Source organism: Sus scrofa, chromosome 14, assembly GCF_054392235.1.
Source record: "Sus scrofa isolate SSC_HxYL_T2T_F1_AM1 chromosome 14, Sscrofa_HxYL_maternal_Yorkshire_Landrace_v2.0, whole genome shotgun sequence".
Taxonomy (NCBI): Eukaryota; Metazoa; Chordata; class Mammalia; order Artiodactyla; family Suidae; genus Sus; species Sus scrofa.
In genome coordinates this window covers 28,611,165-28,627,807 of record NC_139396.1, presented here as the reverse complement: position 1 = coordinate 28,627,807, position 16,643 = coordinate 28,611,165, and the positions used below count along the sequence as shown (strand labels likewise).

Below are 16,643 nucleotides of genomic sequence, written 5' to 3'. Positions count from 1 at the left end.
TTAGTGGCCTCATCCTGAACAGCTTTAGCAGCTCCCTTTTCGGATGGCCTTGATTACATTTCCAGCATATCCTGACCTCTTCCGGGAGTCAGCTCAACCTTCAGGCAGGTGGTGATAATCACAGCAGTTTCACCCTTCCTCGTCCCTCTCACAACAGGCTGTCCGACCTCAGACCCAACCAGCTGCAGGGCTCTGGCTAAAAGCCGCTTTCAGGGAGGTCAAGGAGATTCTGAAGGTGAGCCCTTCCCCCTTTCCTCCCCGCCCCCCTCCCCACCAAGTGCTCAGTCCCCCCACTCCCCACCCCCATGCATGGAGTCACCTAATCTCTCTGCTTCTCCTTATGAATGAGAAAAAGTGCCCCGTGTTTCCAAAGCCATTAGTTAGTGGCTTGAGAATTGGAACCACATTTCCTGATGCCCAGTCAGGATCAGTCCCTGCCTGATATATTTTCTCTCCCTACTTGATTTCAGTGGAACCATGGATAGAGGATAGTCTATAACTTGTAGACTGCTTGACAAGATGCTGAAGACCCAAGGAAATAGTCAAGGGAAATGAGAGCTTGGCTGTCATCCCTTCAACAAAGCCCTCCCTGAGCCCCCAATTTGAGCTAAATGTTCTCTGGACTTCCTTGCTGTGTATCTGGACCCCATAGGGTACTTCACTCCCAACAAGGCAGTATCTAAACCTGATTCATCTGGGCCTGATCTCTTGCCACACAGAAGAAAACTCACCGGCTTCCTTAATAAACTAAGGCCAGACTCAGGCCCCTCACGGGGATGGCGTGCTGAAAATGCAGCCACCACCAGACTGTGGCTTTCTATCTTCAATCCAAACCAAGCCCAGAATCAACGCTTTAATTTCCTGTAGCGCAGCAGAGAACCAGCCTGAAACATTAAAGCAAGGCCTCCTTGGCAGCTCACGTCAGCAAAAGAGACACAGTAGAGCAGATAAGACTCATAGTCCAGGTCACTTACTTTTGGGGGGAGGGGGGGTCCCTACAACATACCTCCTCTGAGCCTGTCTTCACTCTAAGTGTCTCTGCTCTGGGCTTGCTCCCAGCGCCTTTTCCTGGTTGGTTCGCCTGCTGACTTACCTAGTGCTGGGGCAGATCTTCCAGCCCATTCTCGCTCAGCTCTGTTTCAAAGCCTGTCTCCCCCCATGGATGGCAAACCGCAGGCATGTAACAGATGCTGAGGAAATATCAATGCCAGACTGAAAATATGGTACAATCAGAGGGGCTGAGGAAAGTGGGTCATTTAAAGGGAACAGGGAAAGGAGTAAGGAAAATGGAATAAGGCACATTCCTAAACAGAAGGAGGCCATTCTGTAACAGTGTGAGAGCGATCCGCTGAGGAGTTGACCACTTTCACAACCACTCAGGACCCAGGCAGCTAGCCAGCGTCCTCCTATGGAGTCAGTAAAAGAACCCCAGTGTGTGGATGCCAGAGGAAGTGGAGGCATGAAGGGAGTATATATATATATATATATTTTTGTCTTTTTGCCATTTCTTGGGCCGCTCCCACAGCATATGGAGGTTCCCAGGCTAGGGGTCTAACCAGAGCTGTAGCTGCTGGCCTATGCCACAGCCACAGCCACTGGGGATCCAAGCCACGTCTGTGACCTACACCTGAGCTCATGGCAACGCTGGACCCTTAACCCAATGAGCAAGGCCAGGGATCGAACCCGAAACCTCATGGTTCCTAGTCGGATTCATTAACTACTGAGCCATGACGGGAACTCCTGGAGGCATGAAGGAACAAGGAACTCTATGTGACCTAAAGAAAAGACAAGGACAAAGCACTTGGGGTTTTTCTTTTAATTATTTACCAGATAAAAAAGAAAAAATAGTGATTGTTTCTCTTCATCCCCAACATTTCAGTTTCCCAAGGTCGAATGGGAGAGACATTTGTTGAACAGTGATTTGTGCTCCTGGCCTGGAGCAAATCCCTCCCCTCTGCTCCAGGTTCCATCAAGCAGGAAGGACAGAGCCAAGGGCCAGGCAGGCATCTGGGACTATGGCAGCAGAGTGGCAGTGTGGCTGGTATGTTTTCTTCTCTCTGCTGCCAGAGTGTTGAGACCCTCTCCTGCCTGGCCCCCCATACCATCCTCCCCCACTGGCCAAAGGAAGAAGGAAGATGGGCCTTCAGGAGACGGGGATGGGTGTAGAGCAGGACTGGGGAGCTCACAGCAGGCGTGGCAGGGGGCCACAGTCTTCTGCTTCTATTGCACATCCTGGCTCAGATCCCTTGCCCTGAGCGGTGGGCTACAAAGTAAAATGCTTCTGAAATTCAAATAAAGAACCTGTTGTTGTCTGCCAGGTTCAAGAAGGGGAGGTGTGTCATGTGGCTGGTTTTGATTTATGTATTTAAATTATGTTTAGTTATTCATCATGGGGCAAGGCAGAGATGATGCCTCTTTAAGAAAGCACATGGGGTTGGGATACCTGGGGCCCTGCAGTCACCCGGCTTCTCTCGCTCAAGTTCAAAGAACCAAGAATAACCCTCTGTCCATCAGCAGATCTCCTTTTGCATAAGATGGAAGAGGCGGCAGTGTCCACCAGCCCCACAAGGCCCCTCTCCAAATGTCAGGACTCTGAGCCACTCAGGGGTGACCTCTCCTTCTGAACGCCCAGAGAATTTGACAGCTAAGTCCGGAAAAAAAACTTTTACACTGTAGTGTTTCTCCACAGAGCAGTAGCTGTTTGATTCTCCTCACTACCAACAGAAACAGAGTGAGGCTGGGACACGTTGTGTAACAGACCTACAGACAGAATAAACTCCTCTATGCACAGTGGGGGTGGGGGACGAGGATAGATTTTGATTTGGCAAAGCTGCGAATCTTTCACTTTCGCTGGCCGGAACAAGGCTGGTGGGGGAGACAAACCTAACCCAGCCTGTAGCAGGGACTGCAGGCTATGAGAGACGACAGGGCAAACACAGAACCGTAGAAACTGTGGCACTATAAAGATGAGAAGGCAGGTTCATGACCCCAGCTGGCAGCAGGCCTCAGGGGCAGGCTTCCAGAAATTCTATCTGTCCGTAGTAAGTAGTAGCATCCAGATACATTAGAGTGCTTGTCGTTCCTCCTCTTCCCAACACATTCCAAAAGTTTCTCATTTAAATAACTATGTACACACACACAAGCATGGTCTCTCTTTGACATGAGGTCCTGCATTTGAGGTCCTGCAATGGCTTTAGAGAGTCGGTTCCAATTGTCTTTTTGGAGATTTACTGCTTGGGACCAAACCTGCAAGGAGAAGAAGGAACTGAACTGTATACCAGGTAGGTCTTCCAGCTGAAAGCATCCTGGTGTCTAAGGGATTGAATATTAATCTAAATAACAAACCACATCCTTCCCTGGCTTTGGTGCCCTGGCAGGTTGCATAACCAGGCTATTGTCACCCAGAGGGCCACATGCCCACCAGCGACCCTGGGAACACAGCTCCATACCTCCCTCTGATAAGGACAGTTTCTCAAGTTCAGCTTCAAGTTCAGCGTCCGAGATCCTAGGATTAGGCACAATGTTGGTATATAACTTCCTCCGGGGGTTGACAGACAGATCCGAAGGTTCTTTGGTGGTGTCCTGAAGGAGGATGTCCAATTCCTTCTCCAGTTCCTCACTGTCAAAGTCTGGAAAGGAAAGACGACATAGGACATATAAAGTCCAGGGATGAAATGCATTACCGCGTCAAGGATTGAGGATAGCAAGACGCAGCCCATCTTTACAAAAGACACCCATGCTTCCCTGCAGGTTAAAAAAATCACGTGAACTGGGAGACAGAGGGCACCTCTAAGCAGATACTCTTTTTCTACACACAGAGCTAAGTCATCAAGGAGGTCTATTTGCCAACACCGTGGAACTGACCCTGCTCCTCTGTGCCCTTGAAGAGGCCTAGTGAGTGAGGGACGCTGGAGGACCGAGGGGTCATGAGCACAGCTTATCAAAGCGGAAATGGCAATTCCTTCTCACTACTCCTTTGGAGAAGCCACAGAGAGAGGGTGACATGGGAGAGCCCCCGAAAAGCAGACCCACGACCCAATCTACCACAGCCCAAGGAGGTGAGGTCCTCCTAGAGAGGACGGAGGACAGAATCACCTGTCAACTCACCTAAGCCGTTGGTTACCCCACCAGCCAGAGTCTGAGATACTTCGTCCTGGGTGTCACACAGCTGCAAGAGAACAGCGCGAGGCCTTGAGCTCTGAATGGTGTTTCTGGGGAATCTCAGTCTCTGGGTCTCAATGTTGAGGGTTACAAAGTAATGACGCCCCATCTAAGGATCAGGGAAAGCTTCCTCAAGTGCACAAGGTAAAAAGGAGCCACATCCACCCTCAGGACCTGCCTTGTTTAGGTGTCCCCCACCCGATCCCCGCCTGTACCTCTTGGATCTGATCCACAAGGCTCTCTGCCTTCTCCACTGTGACATCCTTCATGGAGAGTTTCAGGGCTCCGACCCCGGCCTGATAGGCATTGAAAACCTAAACAAAACAAAGTTGTCAGTGCAGATAAAGAACACTGAGCAAAACAGAGACAATATTGTTTCATCTCCGAAGATAGCTTTGGGTCTGGTTTCTTTTTTCCCACCCATGCATGACTCACCCCATGTCCACTAAGGCCCAAACTTCCTGAGCAGAGAGGCAAAGGTGATCCCAACCATACCCTGAAAGAGCCCAGGCCTCCTCCAAATGGCAAAGCCACAGTGGAGGGAACGAGCCTGGATGCTACAGGGACCAGCCCAGCACCGGGGCAGGGGGCAGTGGCTACCATCTGATCTGTCTGCGAGGCGTAGATCCGATCCAGGATGCCTTGAACAGTGTCCAGCTTGGCGTGCAGGGCCTCGATGCGTTTTTCCGTCCGCTGCTTGGCCTTGAGAGACCTCAGTGCCTGGCGGGGTGTGGAGACTTGGTCAGACTCAGACAGGGCAGGCCAAAGGGCCAGAGGAAGAGAGCCCTTCCCCGGTGCTGAGACCATCCATCACAGGTTTGTAAAACAAGCTGTGGTGCCTGGGCCACCCACAGACTGCTCCCCTTCAGCCTCAAGAAGGCCGTTCCCCAAACTCCTGAACTCTCACTGCCAGCCCAGGGTCCAGGAACATAACTGGGAGGAGAAAACTCACCAGCTGCTTCTTTCCTGCTCGGCATGCCCGGCGGGCTTCTTCTTTATACCTACAAACAAAGCAACAGCTCAAGATGATGAGGCTGTAGGATGAGGGTGGCAGGGTCCTGAAGTGTCCCCAGCAATAGCACTTAGTGAAGGTACTTTCAATCTGCAGATCAAATTCATTCCACCCAATGGCAAGAAAAGTGATGCCCAAGCAAGCTGGGATGTGAGCTGGGGCAGCTGCATGTGGGGAAGGCAAAGGACCAAGGAAAAGCTGTTTCAACCCACAAGGTATAACATGCAGACAAGGCACCTTAAAGGCAGATTCCCATCCTGGGAGCCAGGAGGTAGTGAATGACAACCTTGGCCTTCCCACAATGTGGGGTTTATCCCACCGTAAGATGGTGTGAACAAGTACATTCTAATTCCACAGCTACATGCCTGTAGCAAGGACACCCTGCATGGGCATCTGAGGGCAAGAGCAGGGGTCCCTTGGCAAGACTCTGGGAAGGCAGAGCCATGTCTGCCTGTATCATCAGGTGCGCAGGACAAGGTCTGGCTCAGTCACGGCTGGTTAAATGGTTATTGGCACAGAAGAGCATAAGCATAGTGTTCACGGCTGTACTCTTTGGGGGATAATTCAGTTTTTTCTCTTTTGTGATACTACATGCTTCCCAAGGCTGCTGCACTGTGCAGTTAGCATTTTCATAATCAGTAAAAAGAAAGCTGTTTTCTTTTTTAAGAGCCCAGTGCTGGCAGCTCTGGGGACCGGCCAGGCTGGGGGCCGGAGGTGCTCAGCCCAGGGGTAGTTAGTTACCTCTCTGCTTCCTGGGATAAGGACTCCACCTTGCGAGAGAGCAGCTGTTCACTCTGCATTAGCTGATAAACCCCGACATCTACGTCGTTGACAGGAGAGACCTTGGCGTGTGGCCCCCGGGCAAACTTCACAATCTGAGGAACAGGGGACAAATTACTGCTGCTCCAAACCCAAATGCTGAGAAATGCCAAGGCAGGGAGGCAGGCGGGCACGTCAGCAGGCACCCGACAAGTCCCTGGTGAGTCGGGGAAGGAGCAGCGCATTTCCATACCTTCTCCCCGTTCTGCTCCAAGACAGTGACTCTCTTCTCTTTCTGCAGCTGCAGCAACACCAAGTAGAAGGTCCTCTCATCTGGACAGGAGCCGGCGCAGAGGGCACTCAGCTCCGACAGGGCCACCACAGGGTGGGAGGAGAGAGGGGAGTTCTGATACAGACGATACACCTCCTCTGCCTTCTCCTGCAGGGAAGGGGACGGGTGCTTTCAGGCCCTGACTGCTGCCCACGGAACCCCGCAAGCCCTGACCCCGGGCTTCAGTCCCACCACACAAGGCAAGATCAGGGGTGCACTGACCCTGTCTTCTCTAAACTAACAGTTTTGAAAAGGAAAAGGGATTTGCGTTTTTCTTAAACCTTGGAGGAAAGTTTGGTGAACATGGATAAGAAGGGGTACATGTATACGAGGAGCCAGCTGTGCGCTTGCCCTTCCATCTGGGATGTGGCACTTCTAAGCCTCCCTGGCCCACCATCCCCCAAGGGGAGAATGAGGCTGCGTGGTGTGGTGGAACAGCCATGAACCAGAGCTGAGGCCTGGCTGTCGGCCCCGCCTGGGACCCTGGACCAGAAGGTCTCACTGGTCCTCAGCATCCCACTCACATAGCATCTGCAGGTGGATGAGACGGCATCTAAACTCCCCGCCAATCCCCAGCTCTCCATTTTTATGCCAACTGGCGATACTGCAAACCAGAACATTACTGAGTCTATAAAGTGTCTCAAGAGGGAAGCAGGTGACAAATAGGTGGGACAGGATCCTTGTGAGAAATACAAGTTCAAGAAACAATGGCACTGTCTTCCTCCTTCATGGAAATTATTCTTTCAGTCTTTTGCAAACAAGAAATATTTAGTGAAGCAGGCACAAAATGCTATGAAAATAAAGGGAAGGAATACCCAAGAGTTCAGCAATTTCCCAGGAAAAAAATGGTTGTTGAGCAGAATTCTGTAGGGTGAGTAAGTCAGTAGGTGAGGCTGGTGGGAAGGGCATTTCAGGAAGAGGGGTGTCAGGAGCAATGGCTCAGAGTCTGAGTCCATGCAGTGTTTAGGGGTGAGGTTGGGAAGGGCCGAGAGAACAGAAGCCCTTCTTCCGCATGCAAACAGTAATGTCTCCTCGGCAGACAGCAGGCAGTCACCGGAGGGATGGCTATGGCTGGATTAACAGGGATCTGGCTGATGACTGGGCAAGGAGGGACAGTGGAGTTAGGTTCAGAGGCAGGAAGACCACCAATCCAAGAGAATATAAGGGACTGAACAGGGCAGTGGGAATGGGACAGAGAGGAAGGGATTCAAGCAAAAGTTGGAAGACAAGACGGGGCAGTCCGTGGTTACCGGGCCTGGGTGGGGAGGAGAAAGAGGTGTGAGTCCAGAACGACTCTTGGGTTCTGGCTTGAGTGACTGGGTGGACCAAGAGCAAGAATACAAGAGGAAAAGCATATTTCAAAGGCAAGAGAGAACATTCCGTTTTGGACATGTTGGTTTGGGATGCTTGAGGTACATCCAAGAAGATGGTAGAGCAGACAATTGGAAATAAAAACCTGAAGCTCGAGGGAGACACCAGGACAGGGGACATAACATACAGAAAGCAATCAAAATCCCAAGTGTAAAAAGTGTAAATGAGTTATCTAAGGAAATGCAGAGAGCAAAGGAACAAGCTGAAGGAAGACCAGCGTTGAGGAGATGAAGAAAATCCACAAACTGCTTAGGGAGAACCAAGGAGAACCTGCAGTGTAATGACAACAAAGTCAAGGAATTGGAAAATTTTAAGAAGTGACTGGTCAATAGTATCCAAGACAGCAAGAAAGTCTAATAAGACAGAAACTAGGAGTTCCCATTGCGGAAAAGAATCCGACTGGGAACCATGAGGTTGCAGGTTCGATCCCTGGCCTCACTCAGTGCATTAAGGATCTGGCATTGCCGAGAGCTGTGGTATAGGTCACAGATGTGCTTGGATCCTGCATTGCTGTGGCTGTGGTGTAGGCTGGCAGCTGCAGCTCCGATTGGACCCCTAGCCTGGGAACCTCCGTATGCTGTGGGTGCGGCCCTAAAAGCAAAAACAAACAAACAAACAAACAAAGAGACAGACAGACAAAACTAGAGCTTTCACTAGATCTGACTGTGCTGTCAGATAACATTTCCATAAAGCCACCGTAGGAAGGATGGTGTGGTGTCCACACACAACACGTTAATGGTACACAGCATTAACAAGTGAGGCTAGGAAGAAACAAAGTAAATCAACAGTACTTTAATTTTAAAAAAACAATTCAAAACAACCTAAAATATCTAAAAAAAAAAAAAAAATAGTGAGGTGAGGACAACTGGTTCTCCATTTGAAAGGAAAGAAGATTTTTCCTAACTACATATATAGAATACAGGCCTAATTATTAAAATTTAAATTGAGAAAATGAAAGTATAAAATAATTCAAAGAAAATATTTTAAAAATCGGATTAACCTTAAAACAGAGGATGCCTTCCTAAGCAAGATCAGAAATTCAGCAGCCATAAAGGAAAAACTGAGAAATGTGACTGTAGAAATACAAAAACTTCTACATGGTACAAGACATCATAAATAAAAAGGAAAAGCAAACGTGAGGCTGGGAAACAACATTAACATTCCCAATATTGTGTATATATGTGTATATATATATATATATATATATATATATATCCCAAACATACAGAACTCCTACAAATTAATACAAAAGAAAAACAATCCAAAATAAAAACAGGCAAAGGATATAAAAAGGTACTTCACAGAAGGGAATAAGTAAATGGCCAGTAGATAAGTGAAAAGATGCTATTTTATTAGGGAAAAAAATATTACATTTCTAAAAAAAAAATGGAGTGTATATGTATACATATATATGTATATGTGTATTCGCTTATCTATTTAACAAATATTTACTGAGTCTCTACTATGTATGCACCCGCCACTGCTCCCAGGGCCAGGGAACTTCTCCCTTCTGGTAGAGGAGACAGAAAATCAATAAGCAGGTATCTAAGATTTTCAAGAAGTACTAATGATACCAAGGAAATATAAGAAAAGATGTGTGTTTTCACAAACAAAAATGGGAAGGGAAAGTACCCAGAGATGGAAATGGGATGAATAGAAAAGGAGCTTTCATTTCTTTGTATGACTTTTTGTTTCTTTTTATGAGGTTCCCAGGCTAGGGGCTGAATGGGAGCTACAGCTGCCGGCCCACACCATAGCCACAGCAATGCCAGATTGGAGCCATGTCTGTGACCTACACCACAGCTCATGGCAATGCCAGATCCTTAACCCACTGAGAGAGGCAAGGGATTGAACCCACATCCTCATGGACACTCTGCTGGGTTCTTAGCCCACTGAACCACCATGGGAACTCCTGCATAATTTTTAAAATAGCAAAATGTATAGGCAATTTCTTTCGTTTTTTGTCTTTTTGCCATTTGTTGGGCCATTCCCACGGCATGTGGAGGTCCCAGGCTAGGGGTCGAATCGGAGCTGTAGCCACCAGCCTACGCCAGAGCCACAGCAACGAGGGATCTGAGCCGCATCTGTGACCTACACCACAGCTCACGGCAACGCCGGATCCTTAACCCACTGAGCGAGGCTAGGGATCGAACCCTCAACCTCATGGTTCCTAGTCGGATTCATTAACCACTGCGCCACAACGGGAACTCCTAGGCAATTTTTACTTTTTTCTATTTTTTTCAAATAAAATCAAAAGTTTGTTGGCTGCTTTCTGCGATTAGACTTGGGAAAATCAATTTACCTCAGAAACAGGCTTTGTTGTATAAAAACATCTAGATAAAACCCTTTATTTTCACACATAAAAACAAGTCTCCATCCCAGGAGAAAATAGTCACCTCCTCATATATTTGAAAACAGATGTCACCAAATGAGATTACGTGTTCAATGTTCTGTGTAGTGATGTAAGCTGGGTACAGACTGAACATTCCGGGCCCCTAAAGAGCTAGAAGATTTATTTTTCTCCCTAAGTAGGATCAGACTACTTTGTTGTCAAAAATTATTGTTGGTTCTTAGAAGATCTATGCAATGCCACTCCCACCCCCAATCCCTGCCTTTGCTCTTGAAAGACTGTGAGTCCAGAGTTTTCTTGTGGTGCAGTAGGTTAAGGATCTGGTGTTGTCATTGTAGCAGTGTGGGCCTGATCCCTGGCCCAGGAACTTCCACATGCAGTGGAGACTGTGAGTCCAAAAACCACACATGTGGGGGACAAATGGATCTACCTCCCTTGGCTCAAGCTAGAGAACACACGAGGGGAAAGACCGCAGTGAGGAATGGCGCTTGGCCTAGAACCACCTAAACCATCTTTCAGTTTCTGTGGGGCCTTGTGAGCCTTGGAGGTCCTGCAGGTCAGGGTACCAGGCCAGGAGGGGGTGCAGCACAGAGGGAGAGGTATCCTTCTGAGGAAAAGGCGTGCTGCTCAGTCAAAACTCCTGGGGGACAGGGAGACCTGGAAGATTTCGGAGACGTGCTCCCGAGTTTGAGGAGGAGAGGATGGGGTCTGTCGAGGTGAGGAGAAACCGGAGCTTCTCTTGGGGGTGGGGGCTGGGGAATTCCAACAGCTCCAGCTGTGTGGACGCCGACGGGGCTATGCAAGGGCCCTGAGGTTGGGCTTGGTCAGTTTCAAAAAATAAACCACTGTCTGCAGTGTACTTTATAAAGACACACACACACAGAGACACAAACACACACACACACACACACTCTCTTAAGGTTCCTGTAACCTTGCCCACAGCAGCTGGAGTGCTGTGTGGAGTGGTTGGGGTGAAGCAGGTTGGCCCTGGGTTAAACAGTGTGTGGAGGTGACGGGGGAGCAGCCTGTGAGAAGGAGCGACAGAGCAGTAACTAGGCAGGGCACCAGGTGCCACAAGGAGTCATCAGCAATGGGAAAAGTGAAGAAAGAGCACTGACAGCGACAGGGCAGGAACACACAGATAAGAAGGTAACTGAGGAGTTCCCATCGTGGCGCAGTGGTTAACGAATCTGACTAGGAACCATGAGGTTGCGGGTTCGATCCCTGGCCTTGCTCAGTGGGTTAAGGATCCGGCGTTGCCGTGAGCTGTGGTGTAGGTCGCAGACACGGCTTGGATCTGGCATTGCTGTGGCTCTGGCATAGGCTGGTGGCTACAGCTCCGATTCGACCCCTAGCCTGGGAACCTCCATATGCCACAAGAGCGGCCCAAGAAAATGGCAAAAAGACAAAAAAAAAAAAAAAAAAAAAGAAGGTAGCTGACAAGACAAAGGGACAAGCAGGGAAGGGACAGAGCCAAGCACACACATAGTACAGAGGAAGGACATTTCATCCTCTGAGCTTGGGCAGAAGGAAGGGCTGAGAGGAAGTCAAACTGGAGGTGGGAGTAGAGGAGGCTGAAGGCCTGACTAAAGGATTCCACCTTCTCAGTGCGGAGTCTGCAGAGAGCAGAGAGGGTGAGAATGCAGGGCATGTGGGAGGGGCCGGGAGGGGACAAGAACTCTGGACTGTGGGGTGGCTCGGAGGGCCCTCCTAAAGCTGGGGACTGTGAAGGGGCCCCAGACTTGGTGATAGAGCAATTTTCTCCAGCAGGGCTGGTGGACCATGGGGCTGGTCTAAGATGGCTAATTTGCTGGTGTCTCTTGTCTGGCCCTGAGAGCTGCAGAGGTGCTGAGAGTGTTGCTGAGGGAAGTGGTCAAGCATCCGCTGCATGCTCTAGGCTGCAGGGGGGAAGCAGACCAGGAGGCAGCCAATTGACCTGGACAGCAGGAAGGCACCAAGGACCTGTTGGCTTTCCTTTTCTTTTCTTTTCTTTTTTTTTTTTCTGTCTTCTTGCCATTTCTTGGGCCGCTCCCATGGCATAGGGAGGTTCCCAGGCTAGGGGTTCAATCGGAGCTGTAGCCGCCAGCCTATGCCAGAGCCACAGCAACACAACATCCAAGCTGCATCTGCAACCTATACCACAGCTCACAGCAACTCCAGATCCTTAACCCACTGAGCAAAGCCAGGGATCGAACCCGCAACCTCTTGGTTCCTAGTCGGATTCGTTAACCGCTGAGCCACGACAGGAACTCTGGCTTTCCTTTTCTTTTCTTTCTTTCTTTTTTTTTTTTAGGGCCGCCACCACCACTGCAGCATATGGAGATTCCCAGGCTAGGGGTCGAATCGGAGCTGCAGCTTCCAGCTTAACAGCACAGCCACAGCAATGCCAGATCTGAGCTTCATCTTCAACCTACACCCAGCTCACAGCAACAGTGGATACTTAACCCACTGAGCAAGGCCAGGGATTGAACCTGCATCCTCAAGAATGCTAGTCAGACTGGTCTCCACTGAGCCACAACAAGAACTCCCCTGTTGGCTTTTCTGATGGAGAAGTAAGAGACAGAGGAGGAAATGTGAGCCTAGGTTGCTGATTTAGGGGAAGGCGAAACTGAAAGTTACAAGGTCTTCAGGAAGACATTCTTGTCCATAAACTACAAAAGGCAAAGCATTTTCTAAATTGTGGCTTATCATTAATCCCTACAAAGAGAGAAAATAATCAACTGTGACAACTCCTAGACAAAGGCTTGCCCTTGAAATGTACAAGCCCAATTGGCAACTAAAGTCTAGCAAGTACTGCAAAAGGGAGGCAAGATGATCTGGTATCTACTCCGTCACCATGTGAAAAAGACCCATTCTCATTCTAACAATACACCCACAACCCCAGGAACATGGAGATGACTCCAGATGACACCCAGGTTTCTTGCTTCCAGCAACCCACCTTAAGCAGCTCCACAGCCACTAGCACCTCCTCAGCAGGAACCTTATTATCCCCCAGCATGTTGGAAAGAGTCCACTTGAGGGGCTTCAGCAGGAAGACTCCAACCCCCCAGGAGATCCAGCTGCTATCTACGCTGGCCATGAAGTCTGACTCCCGCTGCAGCTCCCCTCGACTGCAGGTGAAAAAAGAAAAGGGCATTAGTAGGTTTCACGCAAGGTCCCACTTCCCTCTTAACCCACAAAGAGGCATTTAATTATCATCATCATAAACGCCTTTTACCAGGCACCTACTCCGTGCCAGCTACTATGAGCAGCACTGTTTATGCTCCAGCTCTAAGCCGCGTAACAATTTTCTACAAGAGAAAATTGAGGGATTGAGAAGATGACAGAGGTCAAAACTAAACTATAATTTGGCTCCAATATGCAAGCTTTCCGCTAAAACTACAAAGGCACAGGAGGTCATGGGGCCTGTGTTGAGACTTCCCTTTACAAATGGAGTTCCAAATGATAAAATGAAAACAGCAACAATGGATTAGTGTCAAGGACAAGACATAAGGAAGAATACAAAGATGTTCAGAGAAAGAGTTCTCTGCTATTCCTAAGCCAGGGTGGAGATAAGACATAAGCATTTCATGGTACTAGTAATACGTTGCTAAATGTACTGAATGCTCCCATGGGCTGGTTATTATGCTAAGGGCCACAGAAAGAGTATCTCTTCAAATATAATAAATTCAGAGATCCTGCTGTGGCTCAGCAGAAACGAATCTGACTAGTAACCATCATGAGGATGCAGGTTCGATCCCTGGCCTTGCTCAGTGGGTTAAGGATCTGGCATTGCTGTGAGCGGTGGTGTAGGTTGCAGACACAGCTCGGATCCCGTGCTGCTGTGGCTCTGGTGTAGGGAACCCCTAGCCTGGGAACCTCCATATGCCGCGAGAGCGGCCCAAGAAATGGCAAAAAGACCAAAAAAAAAAAAAAAAAAAAAAAAAAGCAGCCCAGACTGTTCTTGCTCCTCACCGACTTCTTCAGCTACTGTCTCTCCTGCGCCCCATCTCGGGCCTGGACTGAAACTTTGATGTCAGCCGAGGCAAGAGAGCTGGGGAAAAGGAGGAGAGACCTCTTGATCAGAAAGAGCAGCAAGCTAAAAGCAATGTATCAAAGTTGACTTTTGTCTTCAGCCAGGCTGCTCTGGGTATGACATATACAACGTGTGCATATGCTTTAGAATAGAAGACCCCGGGGTCCAGTTCCCCCATTCCTTCTAACTAGCTATGCAACCCCAGGTAAGTCGCTTATCTCCCTTAGGTTCAGTTTCCTCTTCTGTCTGCTGAGGACACCTCGCCCACAGGACTGCAGAGGGGGTCAGATGAAATGGTGTGTGCAAAGTACCTGCACACTGTGAAGTGTTGTATGTGTATAAGATGTCCACGTTACCACCTGAGGTAGCTCCAAAACCCTGCACCTGTTGCACAGGTAGCACCTAAAGGGCACCAAGATACTCAGTAAAGCCCTCAACCTCCCTCATGTATTCTGCTCCAAACCGCTTGTGCCAAGGATAAGCCAAGACAGGCCAGACACATGACCTCTGCTGGGAGGCTGCTAGCAAGATCCCTACAGGCCTCTTCCCCACAACTGTCTTCTTAGCTCTGCCTTTCCTTAGTTCAATAAATCCTGTCTCATGGACCATTTATGTTTCGAGGTAATCTGAATTCAGAAGTCCCTACGAAATAACTACATAATGGGATTCCAGTCCAGACAAATCACTGTCACCTTCGACAGGCTGGCTTCCACTCTAAACCCTCTGCATCTCCGTAATGAGGCTACCCTGGCCTCTCAATTTCCCTCCACCCTCCTCCCTCTCTCTCCCAACACCCCCTAACCTAGCCTCCTTCTTCGCCCACAGAGCAAACAGAGACTGCCCAGGGGGCCAGCTCCTGGGCTGGGCGGCGTGCGCTCGGGAGAACTGCCGGGGTCCCTGCCCGCGGGGAGCCGCCCCGCCCCCCCGGCCCGGGCCCGCCCTCACCGCAGCAGGTCCTGCAGCACGGTGGCCAGCCCCAGCGGGACGCTGCCCTTGCGCTGAAAGGCCTCCTGCAAGTCCCGCAGACGCAGGCGCACCACCCCCTGGCGGCGGCTGTGGCTCAGCACCAACGGTGCCCAGAAGCCCATCTTGCTGTCCCAGTCGGTGCTGTTCACCTCGCGACTCCTTTTGAAGGCGGAGAACAGGAAAGACATGCGCTCCTCATCTTCCTCCCACTCGGGGGGCAGTAGGCCCGCCGAGTCTCCCCCGGCCGGGGCCTCGGCCTCCCGCTCCGGGGACCACATCGGAACCCCAGCCCCGCCAAGGCTCCGAACACAACCCTGGCCCTGGTCCCCTTCCGTCCTGGTTCCCTCCCGGCTTCCGTTCCTTGGCCACCTCCTCTTCTGTCATTACGTCACCGCCCCATGAAATAAGTCCCGTGTGTCCTCACGGCGCACGCGTCTCCGCCCGGCCTGCGCCCGGAAGTAGGATGATGACCCTATTTTTCGAGAAACTCAGAGCGCTTGCGCCAACCCCTCCTCCCGCAGCCTTTGTGCGGTAAGGAGGACGTCGCGTGTGCGCAGCGGGTAAGTGCGCATCGTCGCACCCCGTCTGGAATCGGGAAGTTTGGCAAAGCATCGTAGAGGCAAACGACTGTCCGCCGAACTTGTGGTGGTTTCTGATAGGACTGTAGAGTCCCGCTAAGGGGCGCCAGAGGCACGAGCGTCAGCCACGCAGATCACCTTGTAGCGGCGTTCTTCAGACATTTAAACTTCCGAGTGAGCTCCCTTTTACGATAACGTCACGGATAAACAAAACTCTCGATCACTTAAGCTCTGTGAGAGTGTATACCCGGATTTTCAAGGATATATAAGCTTTCACTCCTCACCTTCTCTATCTTGGAGTGTCCCTTTGTTACCTTCTCAGAATCAATATACCCTTAAGATCGCGCTCAGTTCTTATTTTCCTTGAAACCGTCTCCAACTGTTCTGACTCATCGTTGATCTCTTTCACGATGAAAGAGTACAGCATGGGCTGAACAATACAGCATTTACTATTCCGGGTCCTGTTCCCTCGTTCCCTGAGAGCGGTGCAATGGCTTTAATATCTGTAATGCATGGTGGTGCTGGAGAACTATTTCATAAACTGAAAAGGGCATACCTTGACCCTTGCCCTTCTAATTATCTTAGAATTGTTAGATTCTCTCACACACAGACACAAAAATCTTAACGAGTAACAGACATATTCAGTGTGTTAAGAATAAACTGGTTTTCTTTTTAATTGAACCATCTAAAAGGTGAAAAGAGTTTCTTATTTAATGGAACCAGGTAACAGTCATCAGAGTGGAACATAAATTTGGCCTCTGTCGCTCACTGGCTGTATGACCTTGGGCCTCTTGTAAAGTAATATTTCCTAATAGGGTTGTTTGAGGGAAATGTTACAATGTATGTAAAATACTTGGCAAATGATGTAGTGGGTGTTATCACTGAGTGACAGGATGTTTAGTAGTTGGGACTTAGTGTAAGGAAGAATTTTAATAAGCATTTTAAAGGAGAGGAAGTGATATGATTGGTTACGTAAATGAATGTGTTGATACTGATGACTTGTGTTATTCCTCCAAGCACTTTCACAGACAATACCTCATTTAATACTCATAGCAATTGACAAAAATTCTTGACCACACTCTAGACAGGCTCCTCTAAGT

At 49.5% G+C, this 16,643-nt stretch overlaps 1 protein-coding gene across 1 annotated transcript; it reads right to left on the bottom strand.

Moving 5' to 3' along the window:
- Nucleotides 1-1,801: 1,801 nt before the first annotated feature.
- Nucleotides 1,802-15,298, bottom strand: CHMP7 (charged multivesicular body protein 7). The gene is made up of 10 exons (XM_021074113.2): nt 14,945-15,298; nt 12,923-13,094; nt 6,186-6,371; nt 5,915-6,048; nt 5,114-5,162; nt 4,762-4,881; nt 4,377-4,475; nt 4,108-4,168; nt 3,450-3,629; nt 1,802-3,246 (listed from the first exon to the last, which is right to left on the bottom strand). The coding sequence occupies exons 1-10, from the start codon at nt 15,241-15,243 to the stop codon at nt 3,194-3,196; spliced, it is 1,353 nt and encodes a 450-aa protein (XP_020929772.1). The 5' UTR covers nt 15,244-15,298; the 3' UTR covers nt 1,802-3,193.
- Nucleotides 15,299-16,643: the final 1,345 nt, after the last annotated feature.

What these genes read in the sequence shown, in the direction of transcription:
- CHMP7 (XM_021074113.2), bottom strand. Translation starts at nt 15,243, where the DNA reads ATGTGGTCCCCGGAGCGGGAGGCCGAGGCCCCGGCCGGGGGAGACTCG. An exon ending in GTGCTGCAGGACCTGCTGCG is followed by an intron (nt 13,095 to 14,944) that starts GTGAGGGCGGGC and finishes TTTCACCTGCAG; the next exon opens with TCGAGGGGAGCTGCAGCGGG. An exon ending in TGGCTGTGGAGCTGCTTAAG is followed by an intron (nt 6,372 to 12,922) that starts GTGGGTTGCTGG and finishes CCTTCCCTGCAG; the next exon opens with GAGAAGGCAGAGGAGGTGTA.